The sequence below is a fragment of the Marmota monax genome, unplaced genomic scaffold (assembly GCF_021218885.2).
Source record: "Marmota monax isolate L192 unplaced genomic scaffold, Marmota_monax_Labrador192_F-V1.1 WCK01_AAM20220418_F8-fsc00215, whole genome shotgun sequence".
In the NCBI taxonomy this organism is placed as follows: Eukaryota; Metazoa; Chordata; class Mammalia; order Rodentia; family Sciuridae; genus Marmota; species Marmota monax.
The window spans coordinates 634,658-661,751 of NW_026695214.1; the positions used below are offsets into that span (position 1 = coordinate 634,658).

General features: G+C 42.2%; 2 protein-coding genes and 1 pseudogene across 2 annotated transcripts; all 3 read left to right on the forward strand.

Annotated features, from left to right (window-relative positions):
• Positions 1 to 4,576: 4,576 nt before the first annotated feature.
• On the forward strand, positions 4,577 to 5,964 carry LOC124084135 (elongation factor 1-alpha 1-like; annotated as a pseudogene).
• Positions 5,965 to 10,255: 4,291 nt separating this feature from the next.
• LOC124084137 (vomeronasal type-1 receptor 1-like) lies at positions 10,256 to 12,636 on the forward strand. The gene is made up of 2 exons (XM_046431115.1): positions 10,256 to 10,316; positions 11,726 to 12,636. The coding sequence occupies exons 1-2, from the start codon at positions 10,256 to 10,258 to the stop codon at positions 12,634 to 12,636; spliced, it is 972 nt and encodes a 323-aa protein (XP_046287071.1).
• A 2,211-nt stretch (positions 12,637 to 14,847) lies between these two features.
• On the forward strand, positions 14,848 to 22,294 carry Znf416 (zinc finger protein 416). Its single transcript, XM_046430946.1, has 4 exons — positions 14,848 to 14,968; positions 15,496 to 15,534; positions 17,839 to 17,965; positions 20,196 to 22,294. Exons 1-4 carry the CDS (start codon positions 14,936 to 14,938, stop codon positions 21,770 to 21,772), a joined length of 1,776 nt encoding a protein of 591 aa, XP_046286902.1. The 5' UTR covers positions 14,848 to 14,935; the 3' UTR covers positions 21,773 to 22,294.
• The last annotated feature ends 4,800 nt before the right edge of the window (positions 22,295 to 27,094 follow it).

A 27,094-nucleotide genomic window follows, 5' to 3' on the forward strand; every position in this document is an offset into this window, starting at 1 on the left:
AAACAAAATATAGACCTTACAGAGGCATCTTGTAAGGTCCTTACTCTGATCAGGAATCAGCCCTTTGTTCCCCACAGAATTTTGCTACCTCTTATTGCAGGATGGTATTGAGGAGCTTTGGTTCAGTCCTTAGATGGGTTTGATTCTGTTGGTGAGTCATGTCTTCAAGGTCTCTCAGAATCTGATGAAACCAGGTTCACAAATGCCATGTCTGCAAAGCACAAGCAAAGCCATTGCCATAGATAAATGGTTCTGACAGCAGTGTGTGTGTTAAGGAAAATGAACAAGCTGTGAGTACGTGAAGATCAATAGGTCCAATACCCAATACCCAGTTAAGTCTCACAGTGTTCATGAGGCAGTGTATTTCCCATTTGTCAGTTCATTTACCAAATTTATTACCAAAATTAATCAATATGCACTTCCATTAATAATCTTGGAAACTCCTTCAGCATAGAAGTTTGGGAGTCTCTTCTCATGCCTCCTGAATCTCTGGACCACCTAGGTGACAAGACATCCAACGGCTCAGAGGCAGGAAGCTGCCCTTCTCACTGCTGTGTTATTCATTAAAACAACAAATGGGCTGGGGAACTGATGCCTTCCTGTGATCCTAGCTTCTTGAGAGTGTGAGGCAGAAGGACTTCACGTTCAAGGCCAGCCTGGGCAACTTATAAACATGCTATCTCAAGAATGAAAAATGGTAAATAAACCATGGAGCTGGGTGTGGTGGTACACACCTGTAATCCCAGTGACTTGTGAGGCTGAGGCAGGAGGATCGGAAGTTTCCTGCCAGCCTCAGCAATTTAGGTAGGCCCTGAGCAAGTTAGTGAGAACCTGTCTCAAAATACAAAAAAACTTAAAAGGAGTTGGGGATGTGGCTTAGTTACCTAGTGTCCCTGTGTTCACTCTTCAGTGCCAAAATAATAATAATAATAATAATAATAATAATAATAATAATAATAAGCTGGCAATGTACTCCAGTCATAGAGAGACCCTGCATTCAATTCCCAGTATCACACCCACATAAAAACAAATGACTGCCTACTTACTAGAATCTCTTGAAGATATGAGTTCTCACATAACTTCAGCCTTTGACTCTTCATAGCAGCTTCTCAGCATACTTAGGCACTCAGCAAACTACTGAGACCCCTTAAGACAGGATGAAGACAAACAAAATAATAATCTAACTGTAGGAAAGTGTGGACTCACCTGGCTTCAGTCCCTTGACAGATGCCATGGTGGTGAAGGTCACCCTTCCCTTGTCCCCCATAGATCCTGGAGGAAACCCTGGGATCCACTGATAAACAGCACTGGGATTCCATGGATTATGCAAATTAACTTCCAACATGATGGAACTCTCTGAAGTGTCATGGCTTTCCATCCCTTGGTCAGAATATCCTAGGATAATAATGTCCTATTTATTCTAGTATTCTTCCTACCCACATATCTCCTCCTTTCCTTTCATTCCCTTCTGCCTAATTCTTCAGGCATCTGAACCAACGAGCAAAGACAGGAGTTACCATGCTGACCAGGGGAGTTGGTCTTGACTCACAAGAGACACTGGACTATTAGACTGGAGGTATGGAAGAGTAAGTCCCATTGGGCTTCTTTATATTAATGTGCCTGGCTAAGGGCGATGAAAAACTGTGGCAACGTCAGCAGGCAGGATTAGGAATCGCCTGAACAATTCAGAACTGGAGCTGTTGGTCACACTATGAGGTCAATAGCTTTAGCACCACAGATACTTGCAGAAGGCAAAGAAAACATGGAGCGCATTGTGGAGGCAAGTAGTTTCAAATAACTTCTGCAACTGTGCAGCCTTTGTTTACCAAAGTGACAAATGTAGTTATCATGAGTTTTTACTCCTTATGTTGCCTTGAGTGTGTGTGTGTGTGTGTGTGTCTGTGTCTGTGTGTGTGTTTTGCAAATATCTGTGTTTTCTTTCCTCTCTTATTCCCTTATCATGTAGCATAAGGTGTACTGACTTAGTATTGTAGCTGTCAGTATTGTTAAAATGTCACTCAAAGCTCTACCTCCTTGGGAAAAGAGGTAGGGCATTTTGCCTTGTATCTTGTTGAAGGAATTACAAGCTTGTGACTGGCTTTATTTTGGATATTAAGTTTGGTTTAGGGAGAGGAGAATGGGAGCCACTTTGACAATGTTTGGACATACGATGGTGAGTTTTGTGTCCTAACTTGACAGTGCCACAGGATGCCCAGATATGTGGTCAGACAATCAGGTTGTGGACGAATGAGTTAACATTTGAATAAGTAAAGAAAAATGCCCTTCCCAATGTTGGTGGGCCTTGATCAGTTGAAGGCCTGAGGGGAACATGAACACAAACCCTCCCATGGCTAAATGGGAACACCTCCTCATGACTGCCCTGCCTTGTACATCAGCTCTTTCCTTCCTTTGGACTCAAACAGAAACACTGGCTCTCTCAGTCTTCATCCTGCTGCCATTCACAATGAACACTCCCCACACATGGCTTTCTTGCAGATGGCAGATCTTTGGACTTCTCACTCCCCATAGTTTCATGAGCCAATTCCTTATAATAAATAAGTAATTAAACTTCCAGACACATACACAGAGACTCACATGCTGTTGGTTCTGTTTCTCTGGGGAATACTGACAATATTTAGGCTTTTACAATGCTCCTTCCACTCTCTTTTTTCCCCACATTGAAGTACATCCTCTGGAACAATTATCATTGTGTAAAAACTGCGTGCATTTCCCAGTGGCACATCCTATTGAAACAAGCAAACAGGAACTTCAGAGAAGATCAACCAGCAAACACCAGCTGAAGCAAGTGACCAAGGTTAATATCAGTAGTCTTAAATATGAGCACCTTGTCTCTCCAAGATGGTCCACTGGGAAAGGTGCATTTCTTCTGGAGCATTCTGGAAAAATATGCATAACATCAACCCATCCATGACAAAAATGTCATATATCCCAACTTGAAGGACCTTTTACAAATCACTGGACCATTGTTCTTCAAAAGCATGAGAAGTTAAAGTGTCACAAAAGCCAGTGAAAACCAACAAATTGTCATGAACTTGAGACTAAGGAGCATCCTGGTTGGATTCTGGACCAGAAAAAGGACATTAGTGGAAACCTGAGGAACTCGAAAGAGAGTTTATAGTTCATGTCAGGTGTTGTATCAAGACTGATTTCCTACTTCTGATGATTGTTGATGGCACATAAAATATTAACTTTAGGGCAAACTGGTGAAGTACATACAAAATCTCTCTATACTATATCTTGCAACTTTACTATAAGTCTAACATTATTTTAAATTTTAACAACTACCATAAAATGAGAGCTAAATAGTTGGAGGATATGTTGATTAGCTTGGTTTAAGCATTACATATGGTATACATATATAGAAACATGTCACATTGTACCCTATAAATGTGTACAACTGTGATTAGTCAATCAATAATGTTAACACTAAGATTTATTTTCAAAATTCTAATCAATTTGAAAATGAGGTATAACATATAATGATCAACACACAGGTCATGGGAACAATGTAGAAATAGATCAGATACATGTACACATGAATTCATGGATTATTAAGATGTCAGCATAATTTATATGAAAATGTGCTGAGATAATCTGATATCCATAAGAGAAAATTGGACTTTTCCTTTAAAAATGAAAAGTATTCTAGACTTATTATAAGAGCTATATTATGAGATATTCAAATAAAAACTAGGAGAAACTTTCTCATATCTTATGCTAGTGATTACTCCTAAATAGAATTGGAAAATGAGGAGTGAAAAATTATATTTGTATACATTAGATTTCATGAAAAATTAAAATTTGCTCTTCCCAAGAGAATCAGCACAATGAGAAAGTTAGTTAGGAGAAAAGATTTTCAAATTATACTTCTGACAATTTAGTTGTATAGAGAGTATGTAAAGAGCATGTACGCGCAGTCAGCTTTAAAAATTTCAGAAGACCCAGATGCTCAGGAGGCTGAAGCAGGAGAATTCCAAGTTCCAGGCCAGCCTGGGCAATTTAGTGAGAACTTATCTGAAAATAAAGTTTGTTTGTTTGTTTAATAAAAGAGCTGGTGTGTGTAGCTCAGTGGTAGAGTCCTCTGAATTCAGTTCCCATCAAAATAATAAGAAATAGTAAAAATTCAAGATATGAACATATTCATATTCAAGAATGTTCTTTTATTTCCAAATGGCACATAAGCACATGAATATATGCTTGACATCATTATTCATTACAAGAATTAACATTAAAGCCACAGCAGGATAGTATGATATGCTCACCAGCACATGTAAAATTAGGGGAAAGACTGACAGTACCAGCTGGTGCAGATGTGGAGAAACTAAAGTGGTCAAACATGGCTGGCAGAAGGGAGAAACTATGCATCCAATTTACAAAAGTGTTTGGACCTTTCTTGTACAGGCAAATACGTACCTGCCATATGATGCTACAGTCTCACCACTAGATTCTTACCCTAAAGAAATCATCATCATTAGTCAAGGTAAGTTCCCTTTTTTGCAATGGGTTTTCCGCCAGAACACAGGTGTTGTGAAAACCCCGCTAAATGAAGGCCAAAATGGGAAAGGAAAAGACTCACATCAACATCGTTGTCATTGGACATGTAGATTCGGGCAAGTCCAACACTACTGGCCATCTGATCTACAAATGTGGAGGGATCGACAAAAGAACCATTGAAAATTTTGAGAAGGAAGCTGCTGATATGGGAAAGGGCTCCTTCAAGTATGTCTGGGTCTTGGATAAACTGAAAGCTGAACGTCAGCGTGGTGTCACCATTGACATCTCCCTGTGGAAATTTGAGACCAGCAAGTATTATGTGACTATCATTGACGGCCCAGGACACAGAGACTTTGTCAAAAACATGATTACAGGCACATGTCGGGCTGACTGTGCTTTCCTGATTGTTGATGTTGGTGTTGGTGAATTTGAAGCTGGTATCTCCAAAAATGGGCAGACCCGTGAGCATGCCCTTCTGGCCTACACACTGGGTGTGAAAACAACTAATCATGGTGTTAGCAAAATGGATTCCACTGAGCCACCCTACAGTCAGAAGAGATATGAGGAAATCGTCAAGGAAGTCAGCACCTACATGAAGAAAATTGGCTACAACCCTGACACAGTAGCATTTGTGCCAATTTCTGGTTGGAATGGTGACAACATGTTGGAGCCAAGTGCTAATATGCCTGAGTTCAAGGGATGGAAAGTCACCCATAAAGAGGGCAGTGCCAGTGGAACCACATTGCTTGCAGCTTTAGATGGCATCCTGCCACCAACTCGTCCAACTGACAAGCCTTTGCGTCTGCCCCTCCAGGATGTCTACAAAATTGGTGGCATTGGTTCTGTCCCTGTGGGCCGAGTGGAGACTGGTGTTCTCAAGCCTGGCATGGGTCCCCTTTGCTCCAGTCAATGTCACAATTGAAGTAAAGTCTGTTGAGATGCACCATGAAGCTCTGAGTGAAGCTCTTCCTGGAGACAATGTGGGCTTCAATGTCAAGAACGTGTCTGTCAAAGATGTGCGCCGTGGCAGTGATGCTGGTGTCAGCAGAAATGACCCACCTATGGAAGCAGCTGGTTCCACTGCCCAGTGATGACCTGAGCCGTCCAGGCCAAATCAGTGCTGGCTCTGCTCCTGTACTGGACCGTCACACAGCTCACATGGCTGGCAGGTTTGCCGAGCTGAGAGAAAAGATGGATCGCCGTTCAGGTAAGAAGCGGGAAGATGGCCCTGAATTCTTGAAATCTGGTGATGCTTCCATCGTTGATTGGTTCCAGGAAAGCCCAGGGTGCCGAGAGCTTCTCTGACCCTCCTCCTCTGGGTCGCTTTGCTGTTCGTGGTCTGAGGCAGACAGTTGCTGTGGGTGTCATCAAAGCAGTGGACAAGAAGGCTGCTGGGCTGGCAAGGTCACCAAGTCTGCCCAGAGAGCTCAGAGGGCTAAAGGGATATGACCCCTGACCCCTGCCCCCAGGCTTAATCAGGGTGAAGAACGGCCTCAGAAGGGTGTGTCTCAACTGGCCATTCAGGTTTGACAGTAAAAGACTGGTTAATGATAACTACGCATCGTTCAACCTTCAGAAGGAAAGGAAATGTCTTGTAGACCATTTTGGTCTTTGTGTGTGGCAGTTTTAGGTTATGAGTTTTTAAAATCAGTACTTTTTAATGGAAACAACTTGACCAAAAATCTGTCACAGAATTTTGAGACCCATTAAAACAAAAAGTTTAATGAGGAAAAAAAAGGTAAGTTGGTCCCAGATATTTCCTCAATTATTGTGGAGAACCACATTTCAATATTAATTGCTTTGGGTGCTTTGTACAATGTTGTTTTCCAAACATGATCTCAAGTCCCCACGCAGATGTTTATTGCTGCTGCAGTCACAGGTGAAATGCTAATTATTTCCCAAGAAGGAGGTGAGATCATGGAGTTGCAGTCATTTATTTCAGACTCAGATGCCCCTCCCCACTCCTGCACAGACACTGCACTGACACCCACTGTGTGCACCTCAGATGCCACTTGGTAAGTATCTGTATTTTGTCAGATAAGTGTTTGATTTATAGGAGAATTCTATCACAGGAAATCCCCAGGAACAAAGGACGTGTGTGTGTGTGTGTGTGTGTGTGCTGTCTGTGGGTATAGTGTGTAGTTAGTATGTGCTCTGTTTTGTGGTGTAGTGTGGTGTCTGTGTGTATAGTGTGTAGTTAGTATGTGCTCTGTTTTGTGGTGTGTGTGTGTGTAGTGTATAGTGTGTAGTGTGGTGTCTGTGGGTATAGTGTGTAGTTAGTATGTGCTCTGTTTTGTGGTGTGTGTGTAGTGTATAGTGTGTAGTGTGGTGTCTGTGGGTATAGTGTGTAGTTAGTATGTGCTCTGTTTTTGGTGTGTGTGCAGTGTGGTGTGTGTGCGTAGTGTATAGTGTGTAGTGTGGGGGTGTTGTGTGACTGGCCACAGGTATATTTCTGCACAAAGTGTGAAATCACTCTTTCCAAGAGCAGCTGTTGCATCTGGTGCCTTTCCTGCCTCCATCAGCCTGATCTCTCCCATCCCCTGTCCCAGGTGTGGAGTCATTAAAGTACGCATGGCTAATGGGGGCTCACAAAAGAATTTTCAGAGACATCTTAGTCTTAAGGTGATATTATCACCCAGGCACGTAAGCAGATGTCCAACGTGCCTTGCCATTCTCATTTTCCTATTAATCTCCTGCTGTTTCTCCCCTAATCACAAGATTCATTTTTTTTAAAAAAAAGCAACCTAAAAGGATAAAGATAAAAACAATAAAAATTCTAATTGGAGAACTTGTTTGATGAACATCACATCCTTCCCTCTGAAAGTAGGAATCACCTAGTTTAAATCATCCCTGTCTCCAAATGTTCTATGACAAAGGGATATAAGCTTTAATCTATGTTGTATTTCAAGCATCACCATGTTTATGCAATTCACAGATTTGCAGGTTCCTAAGTGTTTTCTCTAGCCCTGGGAAACATGGATTCCCAAACCAGGACTTCATACTTGAGCAGACTTAAATTCATTTCATAAAGTCTTTTTCACATGATTCCTGCAGTTTACCTTTCCCCCCCTTTTTAGTTTATTGCTCTAATTTCATTACCTATTTTTTTTTGAGAGAGAGAGAGAGAGAGAGAGAGAGAGTTTTTTAATATTTATTTTTTAGTTTCCTGGCGGACACAACATCTCTGTTTGTATGTGGTGCTGAGGATTGAACCCGGGCCGCACGCATGCCAGGCGAGTGCGCTACCACTTGAGCCACATCCCCAGCCCTCATTACCTATTTTTAATTCCACTTATCACACACCAAATTTCTCTTTTCAATATTTACTGGAATTTCAAATATTACAAAATGTTAAATTTGAATCTAAAAGCTAATATTCTGGTTGCTGGGGATATGGCTCAGCTGCACAGAGCTGGCCTCACATGCACAAGGCCCTGGGTTCAATCTGCAGCACTGAAAAAAACTAGAACTTTGCTGTAAAATCCTTAAGAAATCAACAAAGGTGTGAATGTGAGGTGCATGTTTATTCAGATACCCCACCCCCACCCCTGTTCCCCTTGCTAGCCAGAGAGGTCACAATGCTTCATTGTTGGGGATCTTGGCCACCACTTCATAATCACCCAGGAAGTTCCCTGCAGACTGAATTCTCCTTCTGTCTTCTCCTGTGAGAGGTGCTAACCAGTGTCCCTGGGGTGTGACCACTACCCACACTTCTCTTTGTCCTATCATCACTAGTCCAGTCCTTGACCAAAAGTGATGTCTCCCCCAAACTCACACATAAACTGTTCTCTTTATCCCATTTGTTAAGATGTGATTGCAATATTTTTGCAAATGATTTAATTTTTTCAATGTTAAATTGCATGATTTTTCTGGAAAATAAATTTAGCGAAATTTAGCAAAATTTTATGAATTGGCAATCTGAATGATCTTCAAAAACCTCTGTAAGTATGCAGTGTTCTGTATCTTTTCACACTACAATCAGCTGCAGCCACAAGACACGACACTGGAGAGGTACAAGTTAACTATACTCACACAGGTCCTAGAGAAACAGTCACTTCATGTGCAAGGGCCCACACTGGGGAGTCCCACAGGAGGGGTTTGCCCAAGCAGGTGGGAGAGTGAGGAAAACTTTCTATTATAAAAAGTACAAATATCGGGCTGGGGATGTGGCTCAAGCGGTAACGCGCTCACCTGGCATGCACGGGGCGCTGGGTTCAATCCTCAGCACCACATAAAATAAAAATAAAAAATAAAGATGTTGTGTCTGATGAAAAAACTGAAAAATAAATATCAAAAAATTTTCTCTCTCTCTCTCTCTCTCAAAAAAAAAAGGTACAAATATCACCAGATGTGGTGCCACATGCCTGTAATTCCAGCAATGAGAGAGGCTGAGGCAGGAGGATTGGAAGGTCCAGGCCAGTCTTGGCAACTTGGCAAGGCCATAAGGAACTTAGCAAGACCCTGTCTGAAAATAAAAAATAAAAAGTGTTGGGGACGTACCTGATAGTGGAACATCTCTGGTTCCTGTCCCAGTACCAAAAGAAAAAAAGTTACATTTTATGAAAACACCAAAAACTTTTGGGACATCAGGTTTGACACAAGGTTAGTAATACTTTGCTAAGACAAAATCATGAAAAATATCCTGCGATATTTTTATCTGAGAGATTTTATATTATATATATTTATATCAAGTATTTATTATTTTCTTCTAAGATTAAAGCTAGAAATGTACCTCTAAAGTTTTAATTAAATCTTCACAGACTTCAGTGGTGATTATTGAACAAGCTTTCCCCTGAGGCCATCATTCACTTCAACCATATATAAGTTCTTCTGAAGCTCTCTTATGTAAATATCTGCCAACCTAGGTCATTACAAGTTCTGTCACATTTTTAGTTTTTTCCAGTAGCAAACTGCAATTCTTATTATACTTTACACATAGTAAGTTATTTTCTTTAAACTGATTTTTAAATGTTTTGTCCTTTTGATATTAGTAGAGGAAATTAGGAAATGTTAACATTTTCATTGACATTTTATTTAATAAGGTACATATTAGTGTGCTTTGAATTACTAAAAATACTGGAAAGACATCTACCTAAGACAACAGATTTCTTTGCTATTATTTAAAATAAGTTCTATAATTTAAATACCACCTTTGGTTGTCATTCAATGTTTCCTTTGTATTACTTTATCAATCTGGCTCCAAAATCTCCCCCATTTTACTAATGTATTTTTGCTTGTACATTTAAGATTATTGCTTACATAAAAGAAAAATTTCAACTGTCTTGACTTGTGACTATTCTAGATGATATTATTGATCTTAATAACATTTCCTGTTTCTAGAATGTTTCTCAAATGTGTATTTCAATTCTCAGTCATGGAAGTGGACATTCATCTCACGGCTGAGGTCTCTGTGTGGTAGAAATGACCATGCCAGAAGATAACTCAACCAGGCACCGCCAGCGTGATAGTATTTTTCCTTCTTGACTTCAAACATCCTCATATTTCACCATCCAACAATGAAGCTTCAGTGCTTTTGGAAGAAGGAATTGTTCTGAGGAAGGCTCTCTAAAAACGATCTTGGGAAACTTCTATTATTTTATCTTTTATACGTGATGGTAAATATTTTGAAGTGTGATACATTCTTACCCCAAACAGAAATTTCTTAACATGAAATAGCATCTATAGAGCTATAGGTAGGATAGAGGATTAGCATTCCCTCCATTGATTTTCACAAGAATGCATGGGTTTTCCCAACATCTCCCAGCATAAACCTTATCAGTTACTGTCATGTCACTTCTACCGTATGTGGCTCGGTTATGAGCATCAATCCTTCAGAGTGACTATTACATAATTTTGTACAATGGTAGTTTCTTCCTATGGTCCTGAGACTACTGCAAGTGACCTCAGCTTTCTCTCAATTTCCTCACATCCCTTATTTGATCAGATTTTCCAAAAGAATCTTGGAAAGTTTCTGCTCTAGATCTGAAATAAACTGCCTTCACCCTCAAAGACACTTCTTTCTTATACTGAGAAATTTTAGAGACCAAAACCTGGTTGCTAGAAATAGGCATTGGTATTTGGTTGCCTATAATTTCTACAGTTTTTCAATGTAGAAAGGAAGGAGAGTATATATTTTTATGCATTTACTTACAAATTGATGTAATATTTATTTGTGCGTATGTGTGTTTCAGGGGCAAGAATGTAGCTCAGAGTAAATGAGAGTCCCTGAGTTTGATCTCTAGTACAAAACATTTTCTTAAATAATAAGTTAATATTGAATGTTTCTATCAAATGGAGGTTTTATTTATATTACCACTCACTTTCTCTTACATTGAAAGTCTTATTTTCCACTTAAATTAATATATTTGTTTCAAAAATACATCAACCCTTTTGTAAAATATATAAGCAAAATTTAAGCTTTATTGACAGATAATTTGCCTCTAGGATATACAGTTGAAATGATATATTTTTCAATTCACTTGAAGTATTTCATTTTCACAGAGGTCACCAACTGAATATTTGCTCTTCTTTCCACTTTTCAATTTTGTGTTTTTAAAACATTTAATTTGATTCAACCATGTTTACTATATGAAATATTTATTTTGCAAAAATAAAGCCACTATTTTAGAAGATTTTCTTCTAAATCTGTATGTATTCTGTTCCTGTATTTTTATTTCTCCACATATGTGGAAAAACTTTGGGATACTTCATACATAGTTTTTTTTTTTTTTTTTTTTTTTTTTTATATTTATTTATTTATTTATTTTAGTTTTAGGCGGACACAACATCTTTGTTTGTATGTGGTGCTGAGGATCGAACCCAGGCCGCACGCACGCCAGGCGAGCGCGCTACCACTTGAGCCACATCCCCAGCCCATACATAGTTTTTTTACTTGGCTTTTCATTTCAAAAAGCAATCAGTAAATCAGAGTATACAGATCTTCCCCGCTCAGTTTACAGGTGTTATCTGCTGTGCAGATGAACCATAATGCATTCACCTACTTCCTGTGGGATGACATTTAAACTGCTTCCAAGTAGAACTTTCAAGAACACCTTCTGAATCCACAGGCACACATACTTAATGCTTACTTAAACTTAGAAAATATGTATTAGGTTTAGCAGTAAAGGTTACTGGGCAAGATGATGGTAATATTTCTTTTTGTTTGTCTAACTACCCATTCCTTTATTCCAATCAAAATCACTGTACCAAGCATGCAATGTGGTGGCTATTGTTAAGTTGGAAATTGGGGTTATCTTCCTTATTCAGATGGGAGTGGGAGTCCTTGGAAATATCTCCCTCCTTTGTCTTTATAACTTCACTTTGCTCACTGGACACAATGTAAAACCCACAGACATGGTCCTCCACCAACTGGTATTAGCCAATTCCATGGTACTTTTCTCCAGAGGGATCCCTCAGACAGTGGCAGCTTTTGGACTGAACTACTTCCTGGATGAAGCTGGATGTAAACTTCTCTTCTATTTTCACAGAGTAGCCAGAGGGGTTTCCCTCAGCACCACCTGCTTCCTCAGTGGTTTCCAGGCCATAAAACTTTACCCCAATTTCTCCAAGTGGCTGGAGCTCAGAATGAAATCCCCAAGGTGCATTGCCTTCAGTTGTTTTCTCTTCTGGATCCTGCAACTGTTGATAAATATATTTGTTCCTATCAAAGTGATTGGTGCAATGAACAGCAAAAATTTAAGTGTGAAAATAAATCATGGATACTGTTCCTCACTTAATCCAGATAGCTTTAAAAAGTTTCTAGTTGCATTCTTATTCTTCACAGTTGACTTCGTGTGTTTGGTCCTCATGGCCTGGGCCAGTAGATTTATGGTCCTTTTCCTGCACAGACACAGACAGCGAGTGCCACACATTTACATCCACGGGCGGACTTTCAGACATTCCCCTGAGGGTCAAGCTACATGCACCATTTTGATCCTTGTGAGCTCCTTTTGCATCTTTTACTCATTCTCTTCTGTCTTGCATGTTTGGATGACTCTTGCTGTAATCCCAGGTCAGTGGCTGGTGAATACCTCTATGATTTTGTCTTCATGTTTCCCAGCATTCAGTCCCTTGGTGCTCATTCACAGCGACACTCGTTTCTGTGGTTTCATGGACTGCTAACAAAGAAGCAACTTCTTCCATGTTCTCTACAGCTATTTCAGTCATCCCTTCTACTATATGTTAATGTTTAGGGCAATAAATTGCACATTCTTTATAGAAATGTGTCATTCTATGTAGAATGGGGCAGTTCAATCTTAGACATTGTAAGTCCTATAAGAGGCCTAAAATAAACTTTATGTGCATAAATAAATAAATACTACTCAAACTGCTCTAGCTTCAAAGGAAATATTCATGAATATGAAATAGTGTGATAGGGGAAAATATTCTGAGATTTGGAGAAAATCTCTGCTTGTGTGGTTTTTGTGCAGAGTGGTAAATGACATGTAATGTAAAATGCACCATTTTAATAAATTTCAAGAATACAATTCAATGGTGTTAAGTGAATTTGTAATGTTGTAAACCTACCATTACTATTTCCAACACTTTTTTTTGATCAACCCAAAAGAAAATGTGTATACATTAAGTGTAACTCTTTATTTCCTGTGCCCTCAGCCTCTGGTATCCTCTGTTTTTTGTCTCTCTGAGTTTGCCTATTCTAGATATTTCATAAAAGTGGAATAAAATATTTGTTATTTTGAATGTGACTAACACTTCTTAGAATATTTTTCAAAGTTCATCTTTGTTGTGTCGTATATAACTTTATTCCTTTTATGACTATTCCATTGTTTGAATGTATCATTTTTTAAAATTCACAGATCTTTGATGGATACTTAGGTTGTTTCTACCTTTCAGACACTGTGAATAACGTTACCACGGCCCTGAGTGTACGGGTACCTGAATTCATGCTTTCAGTTCTTTAGAATGTGTAAACAAGGTCTCAGGTGGCAGTTTCTAAACTTTGAGGAACTGCTAGACTCTTTTCCACAATAGCTCTACCATTTCATATTCCCACCGCAGGTATATAAGGGTTCCAACTTCTCCGCATCCTTGATATTGTTTTTTGTTTGTTTTAGTAGCATTCTGATAGATGTGCAGAGGACCCTTGTGGTTTTGATTTGACTTTCCCTATTTTCAATATTCCCTCTCCTCATCAATTTGCCCTTCTCTTCTCACCTCCCATTAGGGACTTATACTTACTTTCTCAAAAGGGAAACTCTCTCTCCTCTATCACCTCCTTAAGGCCTATTCCATTTCCAGAGGTACCTGCGTATGTTCCCCACTGCTCATTCCAGATTTGCAGTTGAATCTCTCCTCCATCTGTCTCTCTTCCACTCCCCACAGGATGTCAGGGAAATCCAGATTTCTTCCAGGGACCAAACTCCACATAACAAATTGGATCTTCAACAGGAAATGGAAACATGCTATTTTTAAAAAAGTAAATATATGACTTGAGTCTATCACTTGAGGGTCTTCTTCTCCCTTTATTGAGATCACAAAATCATTTCCCTAAACAGCTTTGAAACGTTAAGTGCTGTTCTCTGCCGATTTTCACGAATGGAGGGCTGCGAGGGCTCTGGATTCACCCTTCAGGCTGACAAGCCGCGTGGGACCTCCGGGATGTTGGGCGGGGGATTGACGTCACTGTCCCCACTGCCAGCAGCAAGACCTCCCTGGCCAGCCTGGGCATCAGGCTCCACCTGAGCAGCCACGGGCGGGGTGCGGACTTGCTCCCTCCTGGAGGAGCAGCACCTCAAGCTTCTTTTCTGCCTTCCCTCGGCGTTTCTCGGTGGCCGTCTTGGTGGCCGTGTCTCACGGGGCGTCTCCCCACCCTCGAGGCTCTCTCCCAGAGCTTCTCCACTTTCCCTTTTGTGTCTGCAGATCAGCTTCTCAGGAGGAAGTCACTTCTGCCCTGGGCTGAGCTCAGCGCCTACATCCCAGGTCTGCTGCACCACGAGTGGACTCCGGCCCCGTCTCTGCTCCTGGACCCGCCCCCGAAACCCGCTAAGAAGCTCGAGCGAACGGCTGTTCGCCTGCGCACAGGGCGGACACGCCTCTCCGCGTCCACGTGGAAACTCTAGTAGAGACAACTTGGCCGCGGTCCCTTTAAGAAGTGCGAAGCCCCGCCCCGCTTTCCAAAGGCGGTGACGCTATCTCCCAGCGCCCCGCGAGGCCGATCGGCTGTGGTTCCCAGAGAGCCACGCAGACCGCCCTGCGGAGCGTGAGAACTACGTTACCCAGGATGCCACGCTAAGACCCGGCCAATGAGCGCTCGGCAGAGGGCGCCACCGCGTTTGTTCTGTAGCTCGGGGCGGGACTTCCGGCGTCGCTCCCGGAAGGTCGCAGTGATAGCTTTCCGGTTCCGCACGCTCCATCAGCTATAGGGGTCCTGGGTGGTCTTCGCGGCACAACGGCGAAGCCGATGGCTGTGGCCGCGCCTCAGGACACAGGCGGGGTAAGCGCCGCGTCCCCCGGGCCGCCCGAGTCCCGGATCCCCGAGGGGCTGCGCGGTCCTCCTGTGTCACTCCACCTTTCAGGTCTCCCTGTCCAGAACGACACGGGGCTCAGGGGCGGGTCCCCACTTCCCAAGCTGGTGTCCAGGGTGTGGGAGAGCGTGACTGCCGAAGGGACTGGTTTCTATTTCACTAGGACGGTTGAGCCAGCAGCAATCAGGCGTTTCACCCTTGTCCTCAGGGTTTTGATAGCCAGGGAGGGCTGTGCCCGGAAGAGCGTGGTCTGCGTTAAGTTTTTCAAAGTTTCCAAACGCAACTCAAAGTTAGAACATCTGGAAAGGGGATAGCACCGAGGTGCAGCAAAGATGGAGTCCTAGTGCAAGTTCTCACCGTAGTTAACAGCACCCAGGTCTGGGGCACTGAGGCCACCCATGATGCAGTCATCCCCAGGGCTGGGCGGGGGGAAAAAGGAGGCCTGAGTCAGGGGAACCCCCACCATGGTCACTTGTCTCTCTTCCTCTTCTCACAGGCTCCTATGACTACAAAAACCCTTATGGACTTCGCACAGGTGAGTAGAGGGTGTGCCAGGACTTCCATGATTCTGATCCCACTCTGTCTCTCCATCTTTTAATGTTCTGGGGATCTTCTCATGTTACTTCTCTATTTCTTGGGTCCTGAGCAACTACATCAAGCCCAGGAATCACATGTCTAGACTAGGGGGTATCTGAAGTGGTTTCTTTTGCTGGAAACTAGTACAGTAGGGTGTGGAGGGTTGTCCCAAGTTTAGATAATTGGTGAGCAAATACTAGAACATAGGGCTGAGTTGTTGAGGAAAGCAGGGAGTTGAAAGCTAGAGAACAGGAATCACACTGTGATGGTTTTCTCAGATTTTCCGTGTCTCTTCTGGAGTGAGACAAGTAATGCAAGTTTTGGATTAGAAGATGGAGATTTCCTGTGGCTACAACATGGAGACCAGACTGTGGGTGTGAAGGGTGGGATTGGAGGAGCAAAGATAAGGCTACTGTAGCAGTCAGGTGAGAGCTAATAATGGCTGGACCAATGTGGTGGCCATGTAATTGGTAGCTGGAGTTATCTATATCAGTCTTTTTAAGTAAGAAAGACCAGGTTTATAGATACTGAGGGTGAGAGATTCTTACTTAAGAATCTGTGGTTCATGGAAGTGGGGTGTTTGGGTCTAGTAGCTCCACTAAGCAGGATAAGTTCGTAGTAGGGTCAATAATTTGGAATATTCACAGTTTTATTTTGGGATATCTTTAGAGGCTGAGATATTTCAATGAATAGTTAGTTTAGACCTCAAGTGGATAGTTAACCACACAGGACTAGAGCTTTTGGGAGGGTTTCAGGACACATCCAGAAGGTAGTGGTCAGTGTTTGTCCTGGGTGTAGCTTGGGTCACCATTAAAAGGGAATCCTGGTTTGCTGGTAATGCTATTAGGAGCCTGGGGACCCATGGGTGTGTCTTGTGCTTGGGTCCTTGGGTGGTAGTTGTGGGAGTCACAAAGATGTGGGAGAGAAGTGAAAGGTATGGGAGAGAGGATGGTCTGGCAGTTTGCCATGAAATCAGTGTGAAGGCCTAGGAGTAACTGAGGTACTGAAGCTAGGACTAATGCTTATTCAACATACTTTATATCCACAAGAATTTTGTAGAATCCGTGGTGTTTCTTTTGAGTTTCATAAATTAGCAGCATAAATTTTCATGAGGAGAGTTGGTATTCCTGAGGTGTAAGGCTACTGTGGCAGGCCATTGAATGAAGGTCAGGAGGAGAGGCAGGCAGTTCCTGGAGGCGGGGCACGTCAAGTACAGCACAAGTGGAAGTGGGCTGTGGTTTCTGAAATCTGAGGCCGTTCTGGGTTGCTGAGGTTGAAACAAGGAGCTCAGCAGAGGAGCTGTTGTTGGGATGTGGCCTGAGTGTTCTTGAAGGGTTCATGTGTTGGAATGTGAATCCCAGCCTCACTTATTAACAGTGGAAACAATCTGTGATGTTTAGAGGTTGAGCCTTTGGGAAGTGATTCGGGCTATGTAAAGTTGTTAGGATGTAGCCTGTGGTAGGATTCTGCTGGCTTTATAAGTAGAAAAGAGATTGCATAGACATGTGCATGTTTCCTGTGTCTTGTCATGTTATGCCCTGAGCTACTTGAGGAGACTGCCAGCAAGAAGGCCATCACAGATGAAGTGTTTAGACCTTGCACCTCCAGAAATATGAGCCCAAATGTCTTTCTTTATACAGTGGTTTGCCTCAAATATTTTGTTATGCTAGTAAAAATGGATTAATGTGGCCTGCAGAACAGGACAGGGACTGCCTCTGGCAGTGGGGACTATCAAAGTTCTGGGTAGTACTAGATCTTGTATCAACTTGCCAAGCTTTTTGGATGCCATGTTCTGAGTAATATGGTCAAACCAGAGAGATGCCTGTGGTGTGGGACACAGGGATGGAGGTGGCTGAGGAGCGAGGCTATATGAGAAGTGCGGTTCAAGGAGTGACGTTTACACTATGGGGATTGTGAGCTAAATGACTGATGGCCTGGCATTGAGGACATCAAAGATGATGAGCTCAAATTTGAGTCTGAGAGGCACAATCTTGGGACCCCAGGAAAATCACCTGGCTTTTGGGGATCTGGACCTATGTGTCAGGCCATTTAGCTGGTTCTTCCAGCCCACCTGCCTGGGGATGCTGAAGGAGGACACAGTGACCACAGACCTTGAGGAGACGGTGAGACTCAATACCATTGATGTCTCCTCTGAGTTAGAAAGCAGGAAGGAAGACAAGCAAGGGAAGGCTGACTGGTAGGGAGGAGGAGTGGACTTGGGCTCCTAGGAGAGAAGCTGATTAAATTTTCCCCATCTTGGCAGGACTGTGTGACCTTTGAGGATGTGGCCATTTACTTCTCCCAGGAAGAGTGGGGGCTCCTTGATGAGGATCAGCGGGTACTGTACCTTGGTGTGATGTTGGAGAACTTTGCACTTGTAACCTCACTAGGTAAGACTCTTGCCCCCACCCCACTGTTTTGAGCTGGGCTCTATTTATCCACTTTCCCTCTAGCGGCAGTTCTGCCTTTTCCAGAGCCTGTGGAAATCCTCTCCACTGTCTTGGCACATGTGCATGGATGAGCTTGGTGCACTGCCACGAGAAGCCTTAGCTCTTGCTGCCCTGAAGTGCGCAGGGGAGGGTCTGGGCCTCAGGTATCTGGTGTCAGCTACAGAGTCAGCCTGACAGATCTCACCTGACTTTCTACTCCCTCTTTGGGTCACTATTCCCCAAGGTCTGCACCTCCTTCTGGATGACATTTCCTGTGGTCTGTAGTATGCTGTGTGGTTCCGGGCAGTGCTGCAGGATTACCTGGCCTGTCTTTCCTTTAGGACTTGCTTCACACAGGGAGAGCAAGTGAGAGCCCTGGTGGTGTCATAGGATGAACATGCCACACATCTCAGAGGACTCTGGGCCTTGATGAGTGGCCGCGAGGGAGTGTATGACATCCAGATTTTCTCCTCATAACCAGCAGCCTGTTTTCTAACCCTAACTAGCAGCCTGCCTGGTGTCTGCCAGAGTTTCGGAGCTGATGCCACTGGTCAGCCTTTGTTTCTGTCTACCTTCCTTTCCTTCCCCTGGGATTGAAGTCAGGGGAACTTAATCACTGAGCCACATACCTAGTCCCTTTTATATGATTTATTTAGAGACAGTGTCAAGTTGCTTAGGACCTTGCTTAGTTTCTGGGGCTGGCTTTGAACTTGCAGTCCTCCTGCCTCAGCCTCCTGAGCTGCTTGGACCACAGGCATGTGGCACCACTCCTGGCCCTTTTCCTTATCTTTGTTGATTTTTTGCTGACTCCTTATTTGTGGTCTCTGGCCTTTTGCTGCTCCCTCCTTTCTGTACTCCATGTGCCACATATCCTCTGCACTGCCTCCCAACACTGACCATTTGTGGTGAAGTTTGTGAACGTCAGTAAATATTCCTTTTTCCAATTGTACTTTCCTGGTTCTGGATGCTACTAGCCTTTGGGACAGCATGCACATGTCACCAGATGACAAAGGCTTGTCAAAGTCAGTGATGAGGAGTAGATTTGAGGCCCTGCCTCACCATCGTGTTGTGCAACTCAGCCTTGTGTTCTTTGTCTGGTGATAGCTTACCCTTTTTGATCTTTAGAGGCTCAATACTGCCCGGCAGCCACTGCTTCAAAATGCTTCCAGCTTTCTCATCCTCAGAACAATACAGTGTGGACTCATTCCTTGATATGTATGTGATAGGACCTCCTCTTTCTGTTTTAAAGTGTACTGCAGGATTTTAACTGATTGAGTTGACTGAGTGAGAGTTTAATGTCATCGATAGAATAATTTATTATTTAAAGTGGCAAGAGAATAGTACCATGATATATGGGCCTACATGAGAAGGTGCCCAGTGGTGAGGCCGAAGCAGAAGGGAAAAGACTAAACTATAGTCTTTATTGGACTTCCTGCCCAGTAGGTAGGGCATGGTAAATAGTTCAGGATGGGTACATTAATCATTGCAGTGGACCCTGGGATTAAGGGACTCTTGGCCATACTTGACGACTACCTGTCTTGGGATGATCGGGGCAGAGGACTATGGCATACTGAAGTATCAAGGCCATATAGAAAATATAGTCTGCATTATGGACTCTGGATTGGTTATTTTGCATTTGAATGGTGTGATTCCATCTCAGACCTTTGGTAAGAATTGCCTTGCTCTCTTCCCCAGACAGCAAAATTTAGTTTGTTTTTAAATGGAAACTCATTCACTCTTGCCTCAGCTTCCCAAGTAACTGAGATTACAGGGGCATGCCATTGTGCAAGGCTTTCAGCAAAGCATTTTGCTTTGTTTTGTTCTGGTGATTAAACTCAGTGGCATTCTATTGTTGAGCTTCATTCACACCCCTTTTTATTACTTTAAGACAGGGTATTTCTAAGTTTCTTAGGCCAGCCTTGAACTTGTGATCCTTTTGCCTTAGCCTCCCAAATAATTAGGGTTGCGGGCATGTGCCACTACTCCTAGTCTTAGAAGTTTTTTAAAGTATCACAAAATCAGGCTGGGGGCATCGCTCAGTGGTAGAGCACTAGCATTTATGAGATCCTGTATTTGATCCTTAATACCACACATACAAAAGTCATATTATACAGGAAGTACTTTAAAACATGAGTAATGTACTCCCACTATGGTGTCAACATGTATTTCATTAGAATTTGTTTGCTTACAGTTTGTTGGCATGGAATGGAGGATGAAGAGATACCTTCTGAGCAGATTTCTGTAGGATTGTCACAAGGCAAGACTACAAAGGCAGGTGTATCTACCCAGGAGACTTATCCCTGTGAACTGTGTGTCCCAGTTCTGAAAGACCTTTTGCACCTGGCTGATCAACCTGGGCAGGAACCATACTTGACTGGGATATGTGCAAACCTTAACCAGGAGCAGAATTGTCACAACTCAGAGATGTCCTTGAAGAGAGACTTGGGAAAAGCCTCATTTATGAAGAGCTGCAGAATCCAAGGGAAACCTGTAACTTGTGGGGATGTTAGAAAAAGCTTCTTGGCCACATTGGACTTTATCCAGCCCCAGTCTGTTCCCAACTGTGAGAGTCCAAATACAGTTACTGAGTGTGGGGAAGATCTTCATATTGGAATAAATCATTACAATTGGGGTGAATGCAGAAAAACTTCCAGCCACAAACATGCTCTTGTTCACCATCCAAGAGTCTACACTGGAAAAAGGCTTTATGAATCTACCAAATGTGGGAAAGCCTACTGCTGCAAGTACTCACTTATTCAGCTCCAGAGAGTCCATAATGGAGAGAGGCCTTATGAATGCAGTGAATGTGGGAAATCTTTCAGCCAGACCTCCCACTTGAATGACCACCGCAGAATCCACACTGGAGAGAGGCCTTATGAGTGTGGTCAGTGTGGGAAATCATTTAGTCAAAGAGCCACCCTCATTAAACATTACAGAGTGCACACTGGAGAAAGGCCTTATGAGTGTGGTGAATGTGGGAAATCTTTTAGCCAAAGCTCCAACCTCATTGAACACTGCAGAATTCACACTGGAGAAAGGCCTTATGAGTGTGATGAGTGTGGGAAAGCATTTGGGTCCAAATCCACTCTTGTTCGACACCAGAGAACTCACACGGGAGAAAAGCCTTATGAATGTAGCGAATGTGGGAAGTTCTTTACACAGAGCCACAGCCTACTTGAACACCAGATAATTCACACCGGAGCAAGGCCTTATGAGTGTGGACAGTGTGGTAAGTCATTTAGCCTAAAGTATGGCCTCATTCAACATCAGTTAATCCACAGTGGAGCTAGGCCTTTTGAGTGTGACCAGTGTGGAAAATCTTTTAGCCAAAGAGCCACCCTCAATAAACACCACAAGGTGCATACTGCAGAAAAGCCTTATGAGTGTGGGGAATGTGGGAAAGCCTTTATGTTCAAATCCAAACTCATTCGGCACCAGAGGACTCACACTGGAGAAAGACCTTTTGAGTGCAGTGAATGTGGGAAGTTCTTTAGACAGAGCTACACCCTTGTTGAACACCAGAAAATTCACACCGGCTTGAGGCCCTATGAATGTGGTCAGTGTGGAAAATCCTTTATCCAGAAGTCTGGCCTCATTCAGCACCAGGTGGTTCACACTGGAGAAAGACCATATGAGTGCGGCAAATGTGGGAAATCTTTTACACAGCACTCTGGCCTCATTCTTCATCGAAAATCTCACACCATGGAGAGGCCTCACAAAAGCAACAAATGTGAGGAAGCCTTCAGCCCAAGGTTTAACATCACTTAGCTCCTGAAAGTCCACACTTGAGAAAGGCCTTATACCTGCAGGAATTGTGCTATTTCTTTGGTCAGTATTAGGCCCTATGAGGGAACTGCCTGCCTGAAGTTGAACATCATACTTCCTAACACCCACACTGGGGTGAGAGTCCCACTCATTCAGGGACAGGTAAAGCTTACAGGAGCCTTTGTCAGAGTTAAATCACTGCCAGAAGGCATCTTCTACCACCTAACACAGTGTTCACTGGTCATCTGAGCTTGTAAAAGAAGGTACATGTTTGCTTATGCCCAGGAGAAATTCTTGAACAACTTGGGCCTTCAAGGACAATTCTTTCTGCTTTCTGACTGATTAAAACATATATCTGACCTATTTTTTAACCAGGAGGAGCTGATCTGCGGTCTGCTAGAGTCTTCTAGGAATGGCTTACCTTACCTTCACGGAAAAGTTTTATCGGTCTCCCATTCACCAACATGAAATTTTCTTCATACTGTTCTAGCTTATGCATTAATAAATGCTTTATTATTTAATCTACCTATAGTCTTTGTGGTTCTATTCACAGTTTCTGATGAGAGGAGACAAAATTGAGCTCTGTGTGAATGATCAGTAGTTTTACAGAGCCCCCATTTTTAATATCTTAATACAGATATTATGAGTAAAAGTAATTATTATTTCTTACTCTAATTTGCTTTGCTGCCCAGGACCTAGAAAAACCTGCAGAACTGTATATAGTCTTATGTGTAGCCTTCATGTCTCTGTTTTTGGTGAAAACAGATCACTATGAAGAGGGGTATCATGAATTTCTTCAGTTCCCATAGACTCTCACATAGTGCCCAACACTGTTGAAGGGAAGCCTTTTTTAGGTTCTACAAGGGTAATGTGCCCTTGTGTTTATAATTCCATAGTGTCAGTCAACCCTATGGGAGCCAGGTATGCACCATAACTGGTACAGAAATAGTAGGTGAAATTAATTGGAATTGGAAGATCCGACAGCAGAACAAGTGGACTGACACTTGTAAAAGTGCATACATACTCTTTCATTTCATGACATGCACACACAGTCACGTGATCTCTGTGTATTAAGCTTGACAGTGCATTCACAGTTTAGCTTGGATAGAACAACCCCACATCCTGTAGGCATAATAAAGAACTGATACCTGTCAGAGCCTGGGGCTGAGTGCACACCTTGGCACAACCTGATGACTTAATGAGGGTTCCACATGAGTGCAGAACAGGCTAGGACAGATAATCTGAAGGATTTTGGGTTGAAGAAGACTCAAATGACATTCCCCACCAGAGGCCTTTTTTCTCAGGCACAATCATCCTGAAATGCTGTCCACCTGACTTGGCCCTCAGAAGTCCTGGCTCTCTGCAACTTTCTAAGTGACAGTGACAGATTCTAATGTCCAATAGCCCAAAGCCAACTTCCTACCTCTGACTTGCTAGACATAGTACCTTTCAAGGAAGTGACCATGACCTTCACCTGGTAGAAATTTGAACCTGGCCCAGAAGATGGTGTATCAGTGTGTGAGGCTTTTGGAAATACACACACTTAATACACAATGATTAATAGTTCTAGAGGATGTGCTTTAACTTGGGAAGAAAAAGGCAGTGGGAGGAGCATTGTAAAAGCTTACGTATTTATCCGAATTCCCCAGAGAAACAGAACCAATGGCATGTGAGCCTCTGTGCATGTGTGTGGAAGTTGAATTATTTATTTATTATAAGGAATTGACTCATGCAACTATGGAGGGTGACAAATCCAAATATCTGCCATCTGCAAGCAAACCATTGGGGGTGGTTTCATAGTAATAGAAACCATAGAGCCATAGCAACCAAATGATATTGTGTATTGTATTGACATTAAAATTCACAAAGAGAATAGTACAGAATAGAAGACACAGATTCAAAACTGCACAATTCAGTCATCCAACTCTTTGACAAAGGTGCCACAAACATACATTGGAAAAAGGACAGACTTTTTAAACAAATGATTCTGGGGAAACTGGTCATTCATACATAGAAGAATGGGACTAGATGATTATCTCTCAATCTGCACAAAAGTCAACACAAAGTGGACCAAAGACCTAAGAATTTTAACAGAAACAATGAAACTGCTAGAAGAAAACATAGGGTTTACACTTCACCAAAGAGGTGCAAGAAACAACTTCCTAAATAGGACCCTAGACACAGGAAATAATTGTAAGAGTTAATAAATGCATTGGCATCAAATTTAAAAGCTTCTGCACAGCAAAGGAAGCAATTAAGAATGAGAACAGAGAGCCTACAAAATGAAAAAAAAAATCTTTCCTTGCTACTCTTCTGACAGAATTAATGCCTAGAATATACAAAGAAGTCAAAAAACTTAATACCAAAAATTCAAATAACCCAATTAATAAATGGAAAAATGATTTCAACAGACATTGCTCAAAAGAAGAAATACAAATGGACAATACATATATGAAAAAATGTTGAATGTCATTAGCTACTAGAGAAATGCAAATTAAAATACACTAAAGATTACATCTAACTCCAATTAGAATGGCAGCCATGAAGAATACAAACAATAATAATTGTTGGAGAGGATGTGATGAAAAGGGAAATCTTTACACTGTTGGAAGGATTGTAAATGAGTATGATACCATGGAAATCAGCCTGGAAGTTCCTCAAAAGACTAAACATGGAAACCACCATATGACCCAGCTATACCACTCTTTGGTATTTATCCTGAAAAGCTAAAGTCATTCGACTACAGTGAAACATGCATAGCCATGTTTGAAGTAGGATGATTCACAATAGCCAAACTATGGAACCAGCCTAGGTGTCCATCAATGAATGGATAAAGAAAATGTGGAATACATTTTCCAATACACAATGGAGTTCTAATTGCACAATATAAATTTTTCAGTAATAAAGAGGAATGAAATTATGTCATTTTCAGGAAATGGGGATGGAACTTGAGTGCATTATATTAAGTTAAAGTAAGCTGAAGTCAGAAAGTCAAGGGTGATGTTTTCTCTCATATGTGGAAGCTAGAGAGAATAAAGGGAAAGAAAGGTATACGTTAGGGGTGGGGAATCTAGTGAAAATTGAACAGAGGTCACAGAAAGGGGACCAAGGGGGAGAGGGGATGGGGGAAAGAGGAAATACTAGGAAGTGGCATTGTCCAATTTATATGGTTATATTGTGTGTGTGAATGTGTAACAAATTCCATTATATATAACTATGACAATAAAAATATGTTTTAAAAAATGGGCTGGGGATATGGCTCAGTTGGTAGAGTGCTTGCTTTGCATGCATAAAGCCTTGGATTTGAATCACAGCATGACACACACACACACACACACACACACAAAAGTGACCAGTTTGGAGTCATAATATCCTATAAATGGAATAATTGATCATTGCTGTGTCTCCTATGGAGACATTTCTCCCTTTCAGATAAAGACCACTAGGCCAGCAGAATGTAAAGTTGCAGGAAGGGGAAGCAAAACATTTATTTGCTTATGAATCACTAAGGTTCTAGAGAGTGGTGTCACCTTTATTTGCACCTCTCAATTCCTGGGTTTGTGAGCCCCAGTTATGGGGGAAACCATGTTATGTATCAGATACTGAATCTGAGCATGTAGAGTTTTTGGAACACCTGTAAGGTGTTTCCAACTAGCCAGTGCCTTTCAAAAGGCCATTCCACCGTTCTTTCAGTACAGTTACATCAGGCTGATGAGAAACATGGGAAGACAAGTGCATTCCATGCACATCAAACCACTGCCATGTGTTACTTGCTGTGATATAGTGAATAGATAGGACAGACAAAGAGTGAAACAGGCAGTTAGGGCAATGGGCACCATAAAAGCTTCTCTAAATGTAAAGGCCACTCCATGAAATTAACCTTTAGAAACTTTCCAAACACTCCAGCCAACTCCTTTGTGCTGGAGCATGGAAAAGAGGAAGCAGGGTGGACCTGAGTGAAGGCTACAGACTCAAGGGCTAAAGGGGCGCATAACCAATCAGAAGGCCACAGGCCAAACCAATAGCCTTGGCATTTTTCCAATACCTGATTAACACAGATATTGATAAATGTCCCTATGCATTATCTCTATTAACCACTAGACTAGTACACGTCGTAGGTGGCAAACTACTGTTTCTTTTCATTGCACTTGAATAAATCCTACTCTTTACATTCACTCTTCACTGTGGATTTCATTCTTCAAATTTGCGAGACAAGAACCTGAAAATAAGTCGCTGAGTATGGCTGGGGTATTCTGCAACAATTAGATCCTGCTCACCTCTGCCAAAGAATCTGATCCCGATATTGAGACCAGCACTAAGGCTGGTAGGCACCCCTTGATATAAAAAGCTGCCAGTGAGGTAGAAGGGTATACCTCTTCCAGTAACTGCAGCAGCAGAAGTGGAGAATCTGACTGTCTATAAATTTAGTTTCAGTGGTTTTCTTGATCAGAAGCAATGCTGTGCAGAATTCCTTGACCATCAACAAGACATTCTGTATGTTCCCAGGTGATAGTATATCATCACATGCAGAGAAGGCACACTATATTCAAAATATGTATTACAGTAAAAACAATGCTGCTTCTTCCATGATTGAATAAGTACAGCGTAATCATGGCAATCAACCTGCCATCAGGTAGTTGGCTGATCAACCGTGGATCCAGTGTTGGTATCTGCCTTTAGTGACTGGGTACTCAGTGGGCCTTGCTGGCTGGAATCTGTGCTGCTGAAGCCATGCATGACTTCTAACTTGGCCACCTTAGCACTTTCTTCATAGTCTTATAGGGTAGTGTCAGGGTGACTGGAGCCAGAGTTTGACTCATATTCACAAAGCAGGTCACCCTCTCTTCCTCATTATTAAAGTCCTTCTATGCCATTCAGGCAGGATTCACTCCTATTCAACAACTTATCCCCAAATGCTTTTGTCACCACTTTTTTTTATCATCTGTTTTCCAAGCCCCTACTTTTGATCCAAACTATTAAGCACAATGATAAGTTCTCTCTTCCTCTCTTTCTGTGTCTCTGCAGTATTAAAGATGGAACTCAGCGCCTTCCCCATGCTAACCAAGTGCTCTATTGACTTATGATATATATCCTATTAAATTTGGAGATTTGGTGAGAGGTGTGAGCTGGCAAACGGCTTGAGATACTCACTTTGAAATTGTTTTTCAGTCTGCAATTTTGAAGGGAATTTTTGGAGAAGATCATTAACTCAGTTAAAACAGAAGTTTGGTACTATTGGGAATGTGAAAATTTTATTAAATACATTTTTCAAGATCTCATCTGTTGTGGTTGAATCTGGAATGCTCCCCAAATCTCAAGTGCTGA